Source organism: Pleurodeles waltl, chromosome 6 (assembly GCF_031143425.1).
Source record: "Pleurodeles waltl isolate 20211129_DDA chromosome 6, aPleWal1.hap1.20221129, whole genome shotgun sequence".
Classification (NCBI taxonomy): Eukaryota; Metazoa; Chordata; class Amphibia; order Caudata; family Salamandridae; genus Pleurodeles; species Pleurodeles waltl.
Genome location: NC_090445.1, coordinates 3,730,497 through 3,749,348, shown reverse-complemented (window position 1 = coordinate 3,749,348; position 18,852 = coordinate 3,730,497). Strand labels below are relative to the sequence as shown.

The 18,852-nt window shown below is 56.7% G+C and overlaps 1 protein-coding gene across 1 annotated transcript in view; it reads right to left on the bottom strand.

Moving 5' to 3' along the window:
* LOC138302238 (adenylate kinase isoenzyme 5-like) overlaps positions 1-7,793 on the bottom strand; it is a 182,834-nt gene extending 175,041 nt beyond the window's left edge. Inside the window, exon 1 of the mRNA XM_069242557.1 lies at positions 7,700-7,793. Within this exon, the coding sequence (XP_069098658.1) occupies positions 7,700-7,759 (60 nt within the window). The 5' untranslated portion in view covers positions 7,760-7,793. The remainder of the gene's footprint in view (positions 1-7,699) is intronic.
* Between the last annotated feature and the right edge of the window lie 11,059 nt (positions 7,794-18,852).

Here is an 18,852-nt window from a genome sequence, read left to right as displayed (position 1 = left end):
CCCTCTCCTGCAGCCTTTTTTTGTGAGGGAAACCCAACACCTCCAGCAACCACTGCACCCATCGCCTACAGGCCGATTTGAAGTAGGTCCTGGTGCCAATGAAGTCCCCCAGCTCCCTTGAGCTCAAGTTCACTGTGGTTTCACTCCTCCTGGACCCCACAATGACGCCTGCAAACTCAGCCCACAGAACCCTCCAACTGCGATTGCTCCCAGACAACGAAACCCAACACTAAGGACACCCCTGCATCCCGTCACCCCTGGGGCTTGGAGAAGAGGACCAAAGGTGTACTTACATCCTCAAGCACCCTACCTGTTAGTTGTTTCCAGCCAGGGCCTGCAGCCTGTTTGTATGATGACCAAACCCCATTGAAAACCATTGGGCACCCAACGCCTTACTGCACCTCTGCCCCCTGCTGCCCCACTGCTGCCTGGAGTGACCTGCTGGTGTGGTTCTGATCACTGCCCAGTACTTACCTTAACTCCCTGAGATTGGCTTCGTAAGTCGCTGTTAACCCTGTGTTTGCTGCACTTTGTTTTCCTCTATAGGATAACATTGAGAAGAAATTTGCACTCTGTCTGTTTTTTTTAAACTGCAAGTATGTATGCTTAAAAGTCTAATTACCTCTTATCTAGTTATTGGGTTTGAAACGTATATAAAAATAAGTGTCATTTTTCTAATTTGATCTCGGATTTATTGTGTGTGTCTCATTTATTGCCTTTGTGAATGCAACAAATGCTGAGCACTGCCCTCTGATAAGCCTCACTGCTCGCCCGCACGACCACAGATAGAGTATTAGCCCCGTCTACTTTTGCCTCTGCAAACCGATTGGGGACCCACTGGACTCTCTGCACAGCGCACTTCAGTTCAGTGCACAATATACAGAGCCAGCTTTCTACACCAGCAGAACAAACACACATGTAGAGGAGGTTAATGTTTCATCAAAGCTCTGTTAGGATTAGGATAGGAGAAGACATGAGCTCAAGAATGCACATGGTGTAGTGTTTATGTGAAAATATAATATTACCTTATACCACTGCGTGCAGCAAACTAACACAGTCTTCAGCCCTACGGGGATGACTGTCTCCTGGTCGCATTTGAAGTAAACCTATTTTCTATTGCCAAAAACCTGTCACTTTGATTTCTTTGTTCGTTAAGAAGCCGGAGAAGTGTAAGAAATTAAAAACAGGGCAGCAGGCCTGGTCCATCCCTGCACCCAGGATCTGGGACAACATCCCTGTGTCCATCAGGACCAGCAAACGCTGCTCCAGTTCAAGAAAGAGTTGAAGACGCACCTCAGACTCCACCACTCGACTAGCTCTTTAAGCTTGTCTATAACCAAGTACAGAGCTCCGCTGCTTTAGGGATAATATCAAATACATGCATGCATACAAACATCCCTATACATACTGATTGAAAAGATTATTGTCACCCTATATCCCCACTTTGAATCATGCAGCAACAACAGTAGAGAGCTCTCCGGTGGCAAGTCCGTGCAGATGCCACGTACATGGGTGTGCCACCAGTGCAGGTGGAAGGGCAACTGGACCATCAGTCGTGTTTTACTCCCCATTCTTCCCTGTTGGGAGTATCCCCCTAATCCTAGGAGGTGGAACCTAGCAGGACGCCGCTTGTCTGCCAGCTGAACCCCTTCGCATCACCAGCTGTCCTTCGAAGTGACCCCAGAGGGCCCTTCTGGTTAACAGTTTTTACTCAACCTGGGCAAGCGGGAGCCCTCGCACTAAGGCACCCCTCAACACCGACGTACTACAGTTGAGGTCTGGGTTACCACAGTGCAGCTGTCCGTCAGTCCTACTTATTTACAAGCCCCGTGGTGCCGGGTGGCTCATCAAGTCCCTTACTGCGTCGCCCTGCACCACCGGGAAAGGGCGGACACGTGCCGTAGCTACAAGATACAATGCATTCCTGTCCTCTCCACCTAGGGCTGTAGCTAAAATCAGCTGTTTAGGCCAAGGCAGGCACCTTTGCACCACCCTGCAAGGGTACCTGCGTTGCAGGAATGATTGTTTATCTGGAGGAAGGGACACCTTCCAACACATAAACAATCATTAATGGCGTTTTGCTCTTTCTATATGGGCTGAAGAATGGGCCATTCTAACACCACCCGTGGCGTTAGTTTTTGACACTGCCTCAAGTTTACGATTTCTTGTAAATCTGGGACAACGCCAAAAAGCAATGGGTGTTGCATGGGTACGTCCACAGCAATGCCCATTCATGCAACTCTGCAGCAGAACACTGCGTCAGGAGGGCCCACATTTACCAGGACGCAACAAGCCATGCAAAGTGGCTTTGTGCCGCTTTGTAAATGTGAAAACGGGCGCAGCGCCACCGGAGTTTCGCTGAAAGGGACGCTCCAGTGGCGCTAAGGGCTTGTAAATAAGCCCCACAGAGTGGGAGTTGGATCCTCAGCTTTTCAACAACTGTCTTTCTTCAACTAGTCACTTTCAGCCATTGGCTGGGGACGCTGTCAATCATATAGGGCCTGATTATGACCTTGGCGGATGAAATACTTTGTCTCAAACAAATCTGCCATGTTACAAGTTCCATTATATCCTCTGGGATTTGTAAAACAGCGGGCGACCTATCCATGACACTTGTGACAGAGTATCCCATCCGCCAAGATTGCAAGCAGGCCCATGTTCTCTCTGCCCAATGGTGGATTCATGCTACTAAATATTTGGGTGTATGCTTCTGCCTCCCCTCCAGTGAGTGCATTGAACTGCACGAGGGACTTCTTTATAACTCTTCTCCTGTGAGGGACTACTTTACAACTCTGTCTGCTCCTGTGAGGGACTACCTTAAAACTCTGTCCGCTCCTGTGAGGGACTACTTTACAACTCTGTCTGTTCCTGTGAGGGACTACTTTACAGCTCTGTCTGCTCCTGTGAGGGACGACTTTACAGCTCTGTCTGCTCCTGTGAGGGACTACTTTACAACTCTGTCTGTTCCTGTGAGGGACTACTTTACAACTCTGTCTGCTCCTGTGAGGGACTACCTTAAAACTCTGTCCGCTCCTGTGAGGGACTACTTTACAACTCTGTCTGCTCCTGTGAGGGACTACTTTTACAACTCTGTCTGCTCCTGTGAGGGACTACTTTACAGCTCTGTCTGCTCCTGTGAGGGACTACTTTACAACTCTGTCTGTTCCTGTGAGGGACTACTTTACAACTCTGTCTGCTCCTGTGAGGGACTACTTTACAGCTCTGTCTGCTCCTGTGAGGGACTACTTTACAACTCTGTCTGCTCCTGTGAGGGACTACTTTACAACTCTGTCTGTTCCTGTGAGGGACTACTTTACAACTCTGTCTGCTCCTGTGAGGGACTACTTTTACAACTCTGTCTGCTCCTGTGAGGGACTACTTTACAACTCTGTCTGCTCCTGTGAGGGACTACTTTACAGCTCTGTCTGCTCCTGTGAGGGACTACTTTACAGCTCTGTCTGCTCCTGTGAGGGACTACTTTTACAACTCTGTCTGCTCCTGTGAGGGACTACTTTACAGCTCTGTCTACTCCTGTGAGGGACTACTTTACAACTCTGTCTGCTCCTTCGAGGGACTACTTTACCGCATGCATTTGTTAGTACATTTAACTCAGATATATTAGCCAGAGGTGAACTGATAAGATTACCAGAAGCCTTCTCTGACCCTGAGCTTGGCTTTTAAAATCATTGTTTCATGGGTGAGACAGTCGGTGGAATCGAAGTGAACCAAACTACAACTCCCAGAATGCATTACATAAACCGAACTCTCAGGACAGAAGGTAACATTAGGAACTGAGCTTGTTACGTTTATTATCACGAGATATTTGTATGGAGGGGCTGCACAGGTGTGAGCCATTCACCCCCGTTTCAAAAGGGGGTCTTTAATCTGGACTTATCCTTTGTAAATCGGCGTCCGAGGGGCACTCAGTGCCCTTTGTAAGGTGGCCCTTGAAGGGGGTACTCAGCCCCCTTTGTGAGGCAGCCTACGAGGGACATTCAGTGATAAGGAGCTCTCTAGGTACTCAGTTCCAAACATGGCTGTCTCATCCAGACTAGTTTTTTTCACACACCTCCCCTCTCTCCCAGTCCTACCCTTCTCCCCCTCTCTCACATACCTCCCCCACACCTCCCCCCTCTCTCCCAGTCCTACCCTTCTCCCCCTCTCTCACATACCTCCCCCACACCTCCCCCCTCTCTCCCAGTCCTACCCTTCTCCCCCTCTCTCACATACCTCCCCCACACCTCCCCTCTCTCCCAGTCCTACCCTTCTCCCCCTCTCTCACATACCTCCCCCACACCTCCCCCCTCTCTCCCAGTCCTACCCTTCTCCCCCTCTCTCACATACCTCCCCCACACCTCCCCCCTCTCTCCCAGTCCTACCCTTCTCCCCCTCTCTCACATACCTCCCCCACACCTCCCCTCTCTCCCAGTCCTACCCTTCTCCCCCTCTCTCACATACCTCCCCCACACCTCCCCCCTCTCTCCCAGTCCTACCCTTCTCCCCCTCTCTAACATACCTCCCCCACACCTCCCCCCTCTCTCCCAGTCCTACCCTTCTCCCCCTCTCTAACATACCTCCCCCCTCGTTACACCTCTCTTCTCCCGCAAACCTCTTCCTCTCTCATACCTCTCCCCTCTCTCACACTTCTCCCCTCTCTCTCACATCTCTCCCCTCTCTATTACCTCTCCTCTCCCTCACACCTCCCCCTCTCTCATACCTCTCCTCTCTCTCTCTCACACCTTCCCTCTCTCTCTCACATCTCCCCTCTCTCACATCCCTCCCCTCTCTCATACCTCCCCCTCTCTCTCACACCTCTCCCCTCTCTCTCTCCCCTCTCTCTCACATCTCCCCTCTCACTTCCCTCCCCTCTCATACCTCTCCCCTCTCTCTCACACCTCCGTCCTCCACTCTCACACCTCTCCCCTCTCTCACACATCACCCCTCTCTCACACATCACCCCTCTCTCACACATCCCTCCCCTCTCTCATACCTCTCCCTTCTCGCTCACAGCTCCCCCCTCCCCTCTCTCAAACCTCCCCCTCTCTCACACACCTCTCCCCTCCCCCACACCTCCCCCCTCTCTCCCAGTCCTACCCTTCTCCCCCTCTCTCACATACCTCCCCCACACCTCCCCTCTCTCCCAGTCCTACCCTTCTCCCCCTCTCTCACATACCTCCCCCACACCTCCCCTCTCTCCCAGTCCTACCCTTCTCCCCCTCTCTCACATACCTCCCCCACACCTCCCCTCTCTCCCAGTCCTACCCTTCTCCCCCTCTCTCACATACCTCCCCCACACCTCCCCTCTCTCCCAGTCCTACCCTTCTCCCCCTCTCTCACATACCTCCCCCACACCTCCCCCCTCTCTCCCAGTCCTACCCTTCTCCCCCTCTCTCACATACCTCCCCCACACCTCCCCCCTCTCTCCCAGTCCTACCCTTCTCCCCCTCTCTCACATACCTCCCCCACACCTCCCCTCTCTCCCAGTCCTACCCTTCTCCCCCTCTCTCACATACCTCCCCCACACCTCCCCTCTCTCCCAGTCCTACCCTTCTCCCCCTCTCTCACATACCTCCCCCACACCCCCCCTCTCTCCCAGTCCTACCCTTCTCCCCCTCTCTCACATACCTCCCCCACACCTCCCCTCTCTCCCAGTCCTACCCTTCTCCCCCTCTCTCACATACCTCCCCCACACCTCCCCCCTCTCTCCCAGTCCTACCCTTCTCCCCCTCTCTCACATACCTCCCCCACACCTCCCCCCTCTCTCCCAGTCCTACCCTTCTCCCCCTCTCTCACATACCTCCCCCACACCTCCCCTCTCTCCCAGTCCTACCCTTCTCCCCCTCTCTCACATACCTCCCCCACACCTCCCCTCTCTCCCAGTCCTACCCTTCTCCCCCTCTCTCACATACCTCCCCCACACCTCCCCCCTCTCTCCCAGTCCTACCCTTCTCCCCCTCTCTCACATACCTCCCCCCTCGTTACACCTCTCTTCTCCCGCAAACCTCTTCCTCTCTCACACGCCTCTCCCCTCTCTCTCACATCTCCCCTCTCACAACTCCCCTCTCCCCTCTCTCATACCTCACCACTCTCTCTCACACCTCCCCTCTCACAACTCCCCTCTCCCCTCTCTCATACCTCACCACTCTCTCACACTTCTCCCCTCTCTCTCACATCTCTCCCCTCTCTATTACCTCTCCTCTCCCTCACACCTCCCCCTCTCTCATACCTCTCCTCTCTCTCTCTCACACCTTCCCTCTCTCTCTCACATCTCCCCTCTCTCACATCCCTCCCCTCTCTCATACCTCCCCCTCTCTCTCACACCTCTCCCCTCTCTCTCTCCCCTCTCTCTCACATCTCCCCTCTCACTCCCCTCCCCTCTCATACCTCTCCCCTCTCTCTCACACCTCCGTCCTCCACTCTCACACCTCTCCCCTCTCTCTCACACCTCACCCCTCTCTCACACATCACCCCTCTCTCACACATCCCTCCCCTCTCTCATACCTCTCCCTTCTCGCTCACAGCTCCCCCCTCCCCTCTCTCAAACCTCCCCCTCTCTCACACACCTCTCCCCTCTCTCACCCCTCCCCATACCTCTCCCCTCTCTCACACCTCTCCACTCTCTCTCATACCTCTCCCCTCTCTCTCATACCTCCCCCTCTCCCTCACACCTCTCCCCTCACTCACACCTCTCCACTCTCTCTCATACCTCTCCCCTCCCTCTCATACCTCCCCCTCTCCCGCACAACTCCCCTCTCCACACCTCCCCTCTGTCTCACACCTCTCTCACACCTCTCCCCTCTCTCTCTCCCCTCTCTCTCACATCTCCCCTCTCACTTCCCTCCCCTCTCATACCTCTCCCCTCTCTCTCACACCTCCCTCCTCCACTCTCACACCTCTCTCTCACACCTCACCCCTCTCTCACACATCACCCCTCTCTCATACCTCTCCCCTCTCTCACACCTCACCCCTCCCCTCTCTCAAACCTCCCCCTCTCTCACACACCTCTCCCCTCTCTCACACCTCTCCCCTCTCTCACCCCTCCCCATACCTCTCCCCTCTCCCACCCCTCCCCATACCTCTCCCCTCTCTCACACCTCTCCACTCTCTCTCATACCTCTCCCCTCTCTCTCATACCTCCCCCTCTCCCTCACACCTCTCCCCTCACTCACACCTCTCCCCTCTCCACACCTCCCCTCTCTCTCACATCTCCCCTCTCACTTCCCTCCCCTCTCATACCTCTCCCCTCTCTCTCATACCTCCCCCTCTCCCGCACACCTCACCCCTCTTTCACACATCACCCCTCTCTCACACATCCCTCCCCTCTCTCATACCTCTCCCTTCTCGCTCACACCTCACCCCTCTCTCACACCTCTCCCCTCTCTCTCATACCTCTCCCCTCTCTCTCACACCTCTCCCCTCTCTCTCACACCTCTCCCCTCTCTCTCACACCTCTCCCCTCACTCACACCTCTCCACTCTCTCATACCTCTCCCCTCCCTCTCATACCTCCCCCTCTCCCGCACAACTCCCCTCTCCACACCTCCCCTCTGTCTCACACCCCCCCCTCCCTCTTGCTCCCTCTCGCCCCACGAAACCCTCCCCCTTGCTTTCTCCCTCCCCCTCTTTTGCCCCCTCCCCTTTGCCCCTCCCTGCTGCTCCCCTCTCCTCTCCTTCCTCCCTCTTGCCCCCCACACCCTCACCTCCAGGAGGGGGGGGATCCCCTTCCTGCTCAGATACTCCTTCGCCTCCGCGCTGTTCATGCTGCAGTGAGGTACTGAGGGGCGGGGGGTCGGGGTGTCCTCCTGTCCCCTCTCCTTGGTGGCGACTCCAGCTGGGGGGGCTGCGAGGAAGGGGGGAGGGACCACTGTCCTAGTGGGAGGGGAGGCAGCGAGGGAAGCGACTGCGAGGAGCCCACACCCCCTGCACCCCCCGAGCTCCACCCCGTGCACCCCTCGAGTCCACACCCCGAGCACCCCCTGAGCTTCACCCCCGTGCACCCCCCAAGTCCACACCCCTGCACCCCTCGAGTCCATATCCCGTCCACCCCCGAGCCCCACCCCTGGGCCAACACCTTCTTCACCTTTCCAGCACCCCTCGTTCTACCTTACCGGGGTCCTCTGTGTACCTCCCCTGCACCCCTCTTTATACCTGCCCTGGGTCCTCTCTGTACCTCCCCCGCACCCCTCTTTATACCTGCCCTGGGTCCTATCTGTACCTCCCCTGCACCCCTCATTATCCCTGCCAGGGGTCCCCTCTGTACCTCCCCTGCACCCCTCTTTATACCTGCCCTGGGTCCTATCTGTACCTCCCCTGCACCCCTCATTATCCCTGCCAGGGGTCCCCTCTGTACCTCCCCGCGCCCCTCTTTATACCTGCCCTGGGTCCTCTCTGTGCCTCCACTGTCACCCCGCACCCCTCTTTATACCTGACCTGGGTCCTCTCTGTATCTCCCCTGCACCCCTCATTATACCTGCCAGTGGGCCCCTCTGTACCTCCCCTGCACCCCTCTTTATACCTGCCCTGGGTCCTCTCTGTACCTCCCCTGCACCCCACTTTATACCTGCCCTGGGTCCTCTCTGTACCTCCCCTGCACCCCTCTTTATACCTGCCCTGGGTCGTCTCTGTACCTCCCCTGCACCCCTCATTATACCTGCCAGGGGTCCCCTCTGTACCTCACCGCGCCCCTCTTTATACCTGCCCTGGGTCCTCTCTGTACCTCCCCTGCACCCCTCTTTATACCCGCCCTGTGTCCTCCCTGTACCTCCCCTGCACCCCTCATTATACCTGCCCGGGGTCCTCTCTGTACCTCCACTGTCACCTGCACCCCTCTTTATACCTGTCCTGGGTCCTCTCTGTACCTCCCCTGCACCCCTCTTTATACCTGCTCTGTTTCCTCCCTGTACCTCCCCTGCACCCCTCATTATACCTGCCCGGGGTCCTCTCTGTACCTCCCCTGCACACATTTTTATACCTCCCCTGCACCCCTCTTTATACCTGCCCTGGGTCCGCTCTGTACCTCCCCTGCACCCCTCTTTATACCTGTCTTGTGTCCTCCCTGTACCTCCCCTGCACCCCTCTTTATACCTGTCCTGAGTCATCTCTGTACCTCCCCTGCACCCCTCTTTATACCTTCCCTGGGTCCTCTCTGTACCTCCCCTGCGCCCCTCTTTATACCTGCCCTGGGTCCTCTCTGCACCCCCCTGCACCCCTCTTTATACCTGCCCTGTGTCCTCTCTGTACCTCCCCCGCACCCCTCTTTATACCTGCCCTGAGTCCTCTCTGTACTTCCCCTGCACCCCTCTTTATACTGGCCCTCGGTCCTCTCTGTACCTCCCCTGCACCCCTCTTTATACCACCCCTGCACTTCTCTTTATACCTGCCCTGCGTCCTCTCTGTACCTCCCCTGCACCCCTCTTTATACCTGCCCTGGGTCCTCTCTGTACCTCCCCTGCACCCCTCTTTATACCTGCCCTGGGTCCTCTCTGTACCTCCCCTGCACCCCTCTTTATACCTGCCCTGTTTCCTCCCTGTACCTCCCCTGCACCCCTCATTATACCTGCCCGGGGTCCTCTCTGTACCTCCCCTGCACACATTTGTATACCTCCCCTGCACTCCTCTTTATACCTGCCCTGGGTCCGCTCTGTACCTCCCCTGCACCCCTCTTTACACCTGTCGTGAGTCCTCCCTGTATCTCCCCTGCACCCCTCTTTATACCTGTCCTGAGTCATCTCTGTACCTCCCCTGCACCCCTCTTTATACCTTCCCTGGGTCCTCTCTGTACCTCCCCTGCACCCCTCTTTACACCTGCCCTGGGTCCTCTCTGCACCCCTCTGCACCCCTCTTTATACCTGCCCTGTGTCCTCTCTGTACCTCCCCCGCACCCCTCTTTATACCTGCCCTGAGTTCTCTCTGTACTTCCCCTGCACCCCTCTTTATACTGGCCCTGGGTCCTCTCTGTACCTCCCCTGCACCCCTCTTTATACCACCCCTGCACTTCTCTTTATACCTGCCCTGCGTCCTCTCTGTACCTCCCCTGCACCCCTCTTTATACCTTCCCTGGGTCCTCTCTGTACCTCCACTGTCACCCGCACCCCTCTTTATACCTGTCCTGGGTCCTATCTGTACCTCCCCTGCACCCCTCTTTATACCTGCCCTGTTTCCTCCCTGTACCTCCCCTGCACCCCTCATTATACCTGCCCGGGGTCCTCTCTGTACCTCCCCTGCACACATTTTTATACCTCCCCCTGCACCCCTCTTTATACCTGCCCTGGGTCCGCTCTGTACCTCCCCTGCACCCCTCTTTATACCTGTCCTGAGTCCTCCCTGTACCTCCCCTGCACCCCTCTTTATACCTGTCCTGAGTCATCTCTGTACCTCCCCTAGACCCCTCTTTATACCTTCCCTGGGTCCTCTCTGTACCTCCCCTGCACCCCTCTTTATACCTGCCCTGGGTCCTCTCTGCACCCCCCTGCACCCCTCTTTATTCCTGCCCTGTGTCCTCTCTGTACCTCTCCCGCACCCCTCTTTATACCTGCCCTGAGTCCTCTCTGTACTTCCCCTGCACCCCTCTTTATACTGGCCCTGGGTCCTCTCTGTACCTCCCCGGCACCCCTCTTTATACCACCCCTGCACTTCTCTTTATACCTGCCCTGCGTCCTCTCTGTACCTCCCCTGCACCCCTCTTTATATCTTCCCTGGGTCCTCTCTGTACCTCCCCTGCACCCCTCTTTATACCAGCCCTGGGTTCTCTCTGTACCTCCCCTGCACCCCTCTTGATACCTGTCCTGTGTCCTCTCTGTACCTCCCATGCACCCCTCTTGATACCTGTCCTGAGTCCTCTCTGTACCCCCTATACCCCTATTTATACCTGCCCTGTGTCCTCTCTGTACCTCCCCTGCACCCCTCTTTATACCTGTCCTTAGTCCTCTCTATACCTCCCCTGCACCCCTCTTTATACCTGCCCTTGGTCCTCCTTGTACCTCCCCTGCATCCCTCTTTATACCTGCCCTGGGTCCTCTCTGTACCTCCCCTGCACCCCTCTTTATACCTGCCCAGTGGTCCTCTCTGTACCTCCCCTGCACCCCTCTTTATACCACCCCTGCACTTCTCTTTATAACTGCCCTGCGTCCTCTCTGTACCTCCCCTGCACCCCTCTTTATACCTTCCCTGGGTCCTCTCTGTACCTCCCCTGCACCCCTCTTTATACCTGCCCTGTTTCCTCCCTGTACCTCCCCTGCACCCCTCATTATACCTGCCCGGGGTCCTCTCTGTACCTCCCCTGCACACATTTTTATACCTCCCCTGCACCCCTCTTTATACCTGCCCTGGGTCCGCTCTGTACCTCCCCTGCACCCCTCTTTATACCTGTCCTGAGTCCTCCCTGTACCTCCCCTGCACCCCTCTTTATACCTGTCCTGAGTCATCTCTGTACCTCCCCTGCACCCCTCTTTATACCTTCCCTGGGTCCTCTCTGTACCTCCCCTGCGCCCCTCTTTATACCTGCCCTGGGTCCTCTCTGCACCCCCCTGCACCCCTCTTTATACCTGCCCTGTGTCCTCTCTGTACCTCCCCCGCACCCCTCTTTATACCTGCCCTGAGTCCTCTCTGTACTTCCCCTGCACCCCTCTTTATACTGGCCCTGGGTCCTCTCTGTACCTCCCCTGCACCCCTCTTTATACCACCCCTGCACTTCTCTTTATACCTGCCCTGCGTCCTCTCTGTACCTCCCCTGCACCCCTCTTTATACCTGCTCTGGGTCCTCTCTGTACCTCCCCCACACCCCTCTTTATAGCTGCCCTGGGTCCTCTCTGTACCTCCCCTGCACCCCTCTTTATACCTGCCCTGTTTCCTCCCTGTACCTCCCCTGCACCCCTCATTATACCTGCCCGGGGTCCTCTCTGTACCTCCCCTGCACACATTTTTATACCTCCCCTGCACCCCTCTTTATACCTGCCCTGGGTCCGCTCTGTACCTCCCCTGCACCCCTCTTTACACCTGTCCTGAGTCCTCCCTGTATCTCCCCTGCACCCCTCTTTATACCTGTCCTGAGTCCTCTCTGCACCCCTCTGCACCCCTCTTTATACCTGCCCTGTGTCCTCTCTGTACCTCCCCCGCACCCCTCTTTATACCTGCCCTGAGTTCTCTCTGTACTTCCCCTGCACCCCTCTTTATACTGGCCCTGGGTCCTCTCTGTACCTCCCCTGCACCCCTCTTTATACCACCCCTGCACTTCTCTTTATACCTGCCCTGCGTCCTCTCTGTACCTCCCCTGCACCCCTCTTTATACCTTCCCTGGGTCCTGTCTGTACCTCCACTGTCACCCGCACCCCTCTTTATACCTGTCCTGGGTCCTATCTGTACCTCCCCTGCACCCCTCTTTATACCTGCCCTGTTTCCTCCCTGTACCTCCCTGCACCCCTCATTATACCTGCCCGGGGTCCTCTCTGTATCTCCCCTGCACACATTTTTATACCTCCCCTGCACCCCTCTTTATACCTGCCCTGGGTCCGCTCTGTACCTCCCCTGCACCCCTCTTTATACCTGTCCTGAGTCCTACCTGTACCTCCCCTGCACCCCTCTTTATACCTGTCCTGAGTCATCTCTGTACCTCCCCTACACCCCTCTTTATACCTTCCTTGGGTCCTCTCTGTACCTCCCCTGCACCCCTCTTTATACCTGCCCTGGGTCCTCTCTGCACCCCCCTGCACCCCTCTTTATACCTGGCCTGTGTCCTCTCTGTACCTCTCCCGCACCCCTCTTTATACCTGCCCTGAGTCCTCTCTGTACTTCCCCTGCACCCCTCTTTATACTGGCCCTGGGTCCTCTCTGTACCTCCCCTGCACCCCTCTTTATACCACCCCTGCACTTCTCTTTATACCTGCCCTGCGTCCTCTCTGTACCTCCCCTGCACCCCTCTTTATATCTTCCCTGGGTCCTCTCTGTACCTCCCCTGCACCCCTCTTTATACCAGCCCTGGGTTCTCTCTGTACCTCCCCTGCACCCCTCTTGATACCTGTCCTGTGTCCTCTCTGTACCTCCCATGCACCCCTCTTGATACCTGTCCTGAGTCCTCTCTGTACCCCCCTATACCCCTATTTATACCTGCCCTGTGTCCTCTCTGTACCTCCCCTGCACCCCTCTTTATACCTGTCCTTAGTCCTCTCTATACCTCCCCTGCACCCCTCTTTATACCTGCCCTTGGTCCTCCTTGTACCTCCCCTGCATCCCTCTTTATACCTGCCCTGGGTCCTCTCTGTACCCCCCCTGCACCCCTCTTTATACCTGCCCAGTGGTCCTCTCTGTACCTCCCCTGCACCCCTCTTTATACCACCCCTGCACTTCTCTTTATAACTGCCCTGCGTCCTCTCTGTACCTCTCCTGCACCCCTCTTTATACCTTCCCTGGGTCCTCTCTGTACCTCCCCTGCACCCCTCTTTATACTAGCCCTGGGTCCTCTCTGTACCTCCCCTGCACCCCTCTTGATACCTGTCCTGTGTCCTCTCTGTACCTCCCCTGCACCCCTCTTGATACCTCCCCTGAGTCCTCTCTGTACCTCCCCTGCACCCCTCTTTATACCTGCCCTTGGTCCTCCCTGTACCTCCCCTGCACCCCTCTTTATACCTGCCCTGTGTCCTCTCTGTACCTCCCCCGCACCCCTCTTTATACCTGCCCTGAGTTCTCTCTGTACTTCCCCTGCACCCCTCTTTATACTGGCCCTGGGTCCTCTCTGTACCTCCCCGTCACCCCTCTTTATACCACCCCTGCACTTCTCTTTATACCTGCCCTGCGTCCTCTCTGTACCTCCCCTGCACCCCTCTTTATACCTTCCCTGGGTCCTCACTGTACCTCCACTGTCACCCGCACCCCTCTTTATACCTGTCCTGGGTCCTATCTGTACCTCCCCTTCACCCCTCTTTATACCTGCCCTGTTTCCTCCCTGTACCTCCCCTGCACCCCTCATTATACCTGCCCGGGGTCCTCTCTGTACCTCCCCTGCACACATTTTTATACCTCCCCTGCACCCCTCTTTATACCTGCCCTGGGTCCGCTCTGTACCTCCCCTGCACCCCTCTTTATACCTGTCCTGAGTCCTCCCTGTACCTCCCCTGCACCCCTCTTTATACCTGTCCTGAGTCATCTCTGTACCTCCCCTAGACCCCTCTTTATACCTTCCCTGGGTCCTCTCTGTACCTCCCCTGCACCCCTCTTTATACCTGCCCTGGGTCCTCTCTGCACCCCCCTGCACCCCTCTTTATACCTGCCCTGTGTCCTCTCTGTACCTCTCCCGCACCCCTCTTTATACCTGCCCTGAGTCCTCTCTGTACTTCCCCTGCACCCCTCTTTATACTGGCCCTGGGTCCTCTCTGTACCTCCCCGGCACCCCTCTTTATACCACCCCTGCACTTCTCTTTATACCTGCCCTGCGTCCTCTCTGTACCTCCCCTGCACCCCTCTTTATATCTTCCCTGGGTCCTCTCTGTACCTCCCCTGCACCCCTCTTTATACCAGCCCTGGGTTCTCTCTGTACCTCCCCTGCACCCCTCTTGATACCTGTCCTGTGTCCTCTCTGTACCTCCCATGCACCCCTCTTGATACCTGTCCTGAGTCCTCTCTGTACCCCCTATACCCCTATTTATACCTGCCCTGTGTCCTCTCTGTACCTCCCCTGCACCCCTCTTTATACCTGTCCTTAGTCCTCTCTATACCTCCCCTGCACCCCTCTTTATACCTGCCCTTGGTCCTCCTTGTACCTCCCCTGCATCCCTCTTTATACCTGCCCTGGGTCCTCTCTGTACCTCCCATGCACCCCTCTTTATACCTGCCCAGTGGTCCTCTCTGTACCTCCCCTGCACCCCTCTTTATACCACCCCTGCACTTCTCTTTATAACTGCCCTGTGTCCTCTCTGTACCTCCCCTGCACCCCACTTTTTACCTTCCCTGGGTCCTCTCTGTACCTCCCCTGCACCCCTCTTTATACCTGCCCTGTTTCCTCCCTGTACCTCCCCTGCACCCCTCATTATACCTGCCCGGGGTCCTCTCTGTACCTCCCCTGCACACATTTTTATACCTCCCCTGCACCCCTCTTTATACCTGCCCTGGGTCCGCTCTGTACCTCCCCTGCACCCCTCTTTATACCTGTCCTGAGTCCTCCCTGTACCTCCCCTGCACCCCTCTTTATACCTGTCCTGAGTCATCTCTGTACCTCCCCTGCACCCCTCTTTATACCTTCCCTGGGTCCTCTCTGTACCTCCCCTGCGCCCCTCTTTATACCTGCCCTGGGTCCTCTCTGCACCCCCCTGCACCCCTCTTTATACCTGCCCTGTGTCCTCTCTGTACCTCCCCCGCACCCCTCTTTATACCTGCCCTGAGTCCTCTCTGTACTTCCCCTGCACCCCTCTTTATACTGGCCCTGGGTCCTCTCTGTACCTCCCCTGCACCCCTCTTTATACCACCCCTGCACTTCTCTTTATACCTGCCCTGCGTCCTCTCTGTACCTCCCCCGCACCCCTCTTTATACCTGCCCTGGGTCCTATCTGTACCTCCCCTGCACCCCTCATTATCCCTGCCAGGGGTCCCCTCTGTACCTCCCCTGCACCCCTCTTTATACCTGCCCTGGGTCCTATCTGTACCTCCCCTGCACCCCTCATTATCCCTGCCAGGGGTCCCCTCTGTACCTCCCCGCGCCCCTCTTTATACCTGCCCTGGGTCCTCTCTGTGCCTCCACTGTCACCCCGCACCCCTCTTTATACCTGACCTGGGTCCTCTCTGTATCTCCCCTGCACCCCTCATTATACCTGCCAGTGGGCCCCTCTGTACCTCCCCTGCACCCCTCTTTATACCTGCCCTGGGTCCTCTCTGTACCTCCCCTGCACCCCACTTTATACCTGCCCTGGGTCCTCTCTGTACCTCCCCTGCACCCCTCTTTATACCTGCCCTGGGTCGTCTCTGTACCTCCCCTGCACCCCTCATTATACCTGCCAGGGGTCCCCTCTGTACCTCACCGCGCCCCTCTTTATACCTGCCCTGGGTCCTCTCTGTACCTCCCCTGCACCCCTCTTTATACCCGCCCTGTGTCCTCCCTGTACCTCCCCTGCACCCCTCATTATACCTGCCCGGGGTCCTCTCTGTACCTCCACTGTCACCTGCACCCCTCTTTATACCTGTCCTGGGTCCTCTCTGTACCTCCCCTGCACCCCTCTTTATACCTGCTCTGTTTCCTCCCTGTACCTCCCCTGCACCCCTCATTATACCTGCCCGGGGTCCTCTCTGTACCTCCCCTGCACACATTTTTATACCTCCCCTGCACCCCTCTTTATACCTGCCCTGGGTCCGCTCTGTACCTCCCCTGCACCCCTCTTTATACCTGTCTTGTGTCCTCCCTGTACCTCCCCTGCACCCCTCTTTATACCTGTCCTGAGTCATCTCTGTACCTCCCCTGCACCCCTCTTTATACCTTCCCTGGGTCCTCTCTGTACCTCCCCTGCGCCCCTCTTTATACCTGCCCTGGGTCCTCTCTGCACCCCCCTGCACCCCTCTTTATACCTGCCCTGTGTCCTCTCTGTACCTCCCCCGCACCCCTCTTTATACCTGCCCTGAGTCCTCTCTGTACTTCCCCTGCACCCCTCTTTATACTGGCCCTCGGTCCTCTCTGTACCTCCCCTGCACCCCTCTTTATACCACCCCTGCACTTCTCTTTATACCTGCCCTGCGTCCTCTCTGTACCTCCCCTGCACCCCTCTTTATACCTGCCCTGGGTCCTCTCTGTACCTCCCCTGCACCCCTCTTTATACCTGCCCTGGGTCCTCTCTGTACCTCCCCTGCACCCCTCTTTATACCTGCCCTGTTTCCTCCCTGTACCTCCCCTGCACCCCTCATTATACCTGCCCGGGGTCCTCTCTGTACCTCCCCTGCACACATTTGTATACCTCCCCTGCACTCCTCTTTATACCTGCCCTGGGTCCGCTCTGTACCTCCCCTGCACCCCTCTTTACACCTGTCGTGAGTCCTCCCTGTATCTCCCCTGCACCCCTCTTTATACCTGACCTGAGTCATCTCTGTACCTCCCCTGCACCCCTCTTTATACCTTCCCTGGGTCCTCTCTGTACCTCCCCTGCACCCCTCTTTACACCTGCCCTGGGTCCTCTCTGCACCCCTCTGCACCCCTCTTTATACCTGCCCTGTGTCCTCTCTGTACCTCCCCCGCACCCCTCTTTATACCTGCCCTGAGTTCTCTCTGTACTTCCCCTGCACCCCTCTTTATACTGGCCCTGGGTCCTCTCTGTACCTCCCCTGCACCCCTCTTTATACCACCCCTGCACTTCTCTTTATACCTGCCCTGCGTCCTCTCTGTACCTCCCCTGCACCCCTCTTTATACCTTCCCTGGGTCCTCTCTGTACCTCCACTGTCACCCGCACCCCTCTTTATACCTGTCCTGGGTCCTATCTGTACCTCCCCTGCACCCCTCTTTATACCTGCCCTGTTTCGTCCCTGTACCTCCCCTGCACCCCTCATTATACCTGCCCGGGGTCCTCTCTGTACCTCCCCTGCACACATTTTTATACCTCCCCCTGCACCCCTCTTTATACCTGCCCTGGGTCCGCTCTGTACCTCCCCTGCACCCCTCTTTATACCTGTCCTGAGTCCTCCCTGTACCTCCCCTGCACCCCTCTTTATACCTGTCCTGAGTCATCTCTGTACCTCCCCTAGACCCCTCTTTATACCTTCCCTGGGTCCTCTCTGTACCTCCCCTGCACCCCTCTTTATACCTGCCCTGGGTCCTCTCTGCACCCCCCTGCACCCCTCTTTATTCCTGCCCTGTGTCCTCTCTGTACCTCTCCCGCACCCCTCTTTATACCTGCCCTGAGTCCTCTCTGTACTTCCCCTGCACCCCTCTTTATACTGGCCCTGGGTCCTCTCTGTACCTCCCCGGCACCCCTCTTTATACCACCCCTGCACTTCTCTTTATACCTGCCCTGCGTCCTCTCTGTACCTCCCCTGCACCCCTCTTTATATCTTCCCTGGGTCCTCTCTGTACCTCCCCTGCACCCCTCTTTATACCAGCCCTGGGTTCTCTCTGTACCTCCCCTGCACCCCTCTTGATACCTGTCCTGTGTCCTCTCTGTACCTCCCATGCACCCCTCTTGATACCTGTCCTGAGTCCTCTCTGTACCCCCTATACCCCTATTTATACCTGCCCTGTGTCCTCTCTGTACCTCCCCTGCACCCCTCTTTATACCTGTCCTTAGTCCTCTCTATACCTCCCCTGCACCCCTCTTTATACCTGCCCTTGGTCCTCCTTGTACCTCCCCTGCATCCCTCTTTATACCTGCCCTGGGTCCTCTCTGTACCTCCCCTGCACCCCTCTTTATACCTGCCCAGTGGTCCTCTCTGTACCTCCCCTGCACCCCTCTTTATACCACCCCTGCACTTCTCTTTATAACTGCCCTGCGTCCTCTCTGTACCTCCCCTGCACCCCTCTTTATACCTTCCCTGGGTCCTCTCTGTACCTCCCCAGCACCCCTCTTTATACCTGCCCTGTTTCCTCCCTGTACCTCCCCTGCACCCCTCATTATACCTGCCCGGGGTCCTCTCTGTACCTCCCCTGCACACATTTTTATACCTCCCCTGCACCCCTCTTTATACCTGCCCTGGGTCCGCTCTGTACCTCCCCTGCACCCCTCTTTATACCTGTCCTGAGTCCTCCCTGTACCTCCCCTGCACCCCTCTTTATACCTGTCCTGAGTCATCTCTGTACCTCCCCTGCACCCCTCTTTATACCTTCCCTGGGTCCTCTCTGTACCTCCCCTGCGCCCCTCTTTATACCTGCCCTGGGTCCTCTCTGCACCCCCCCTG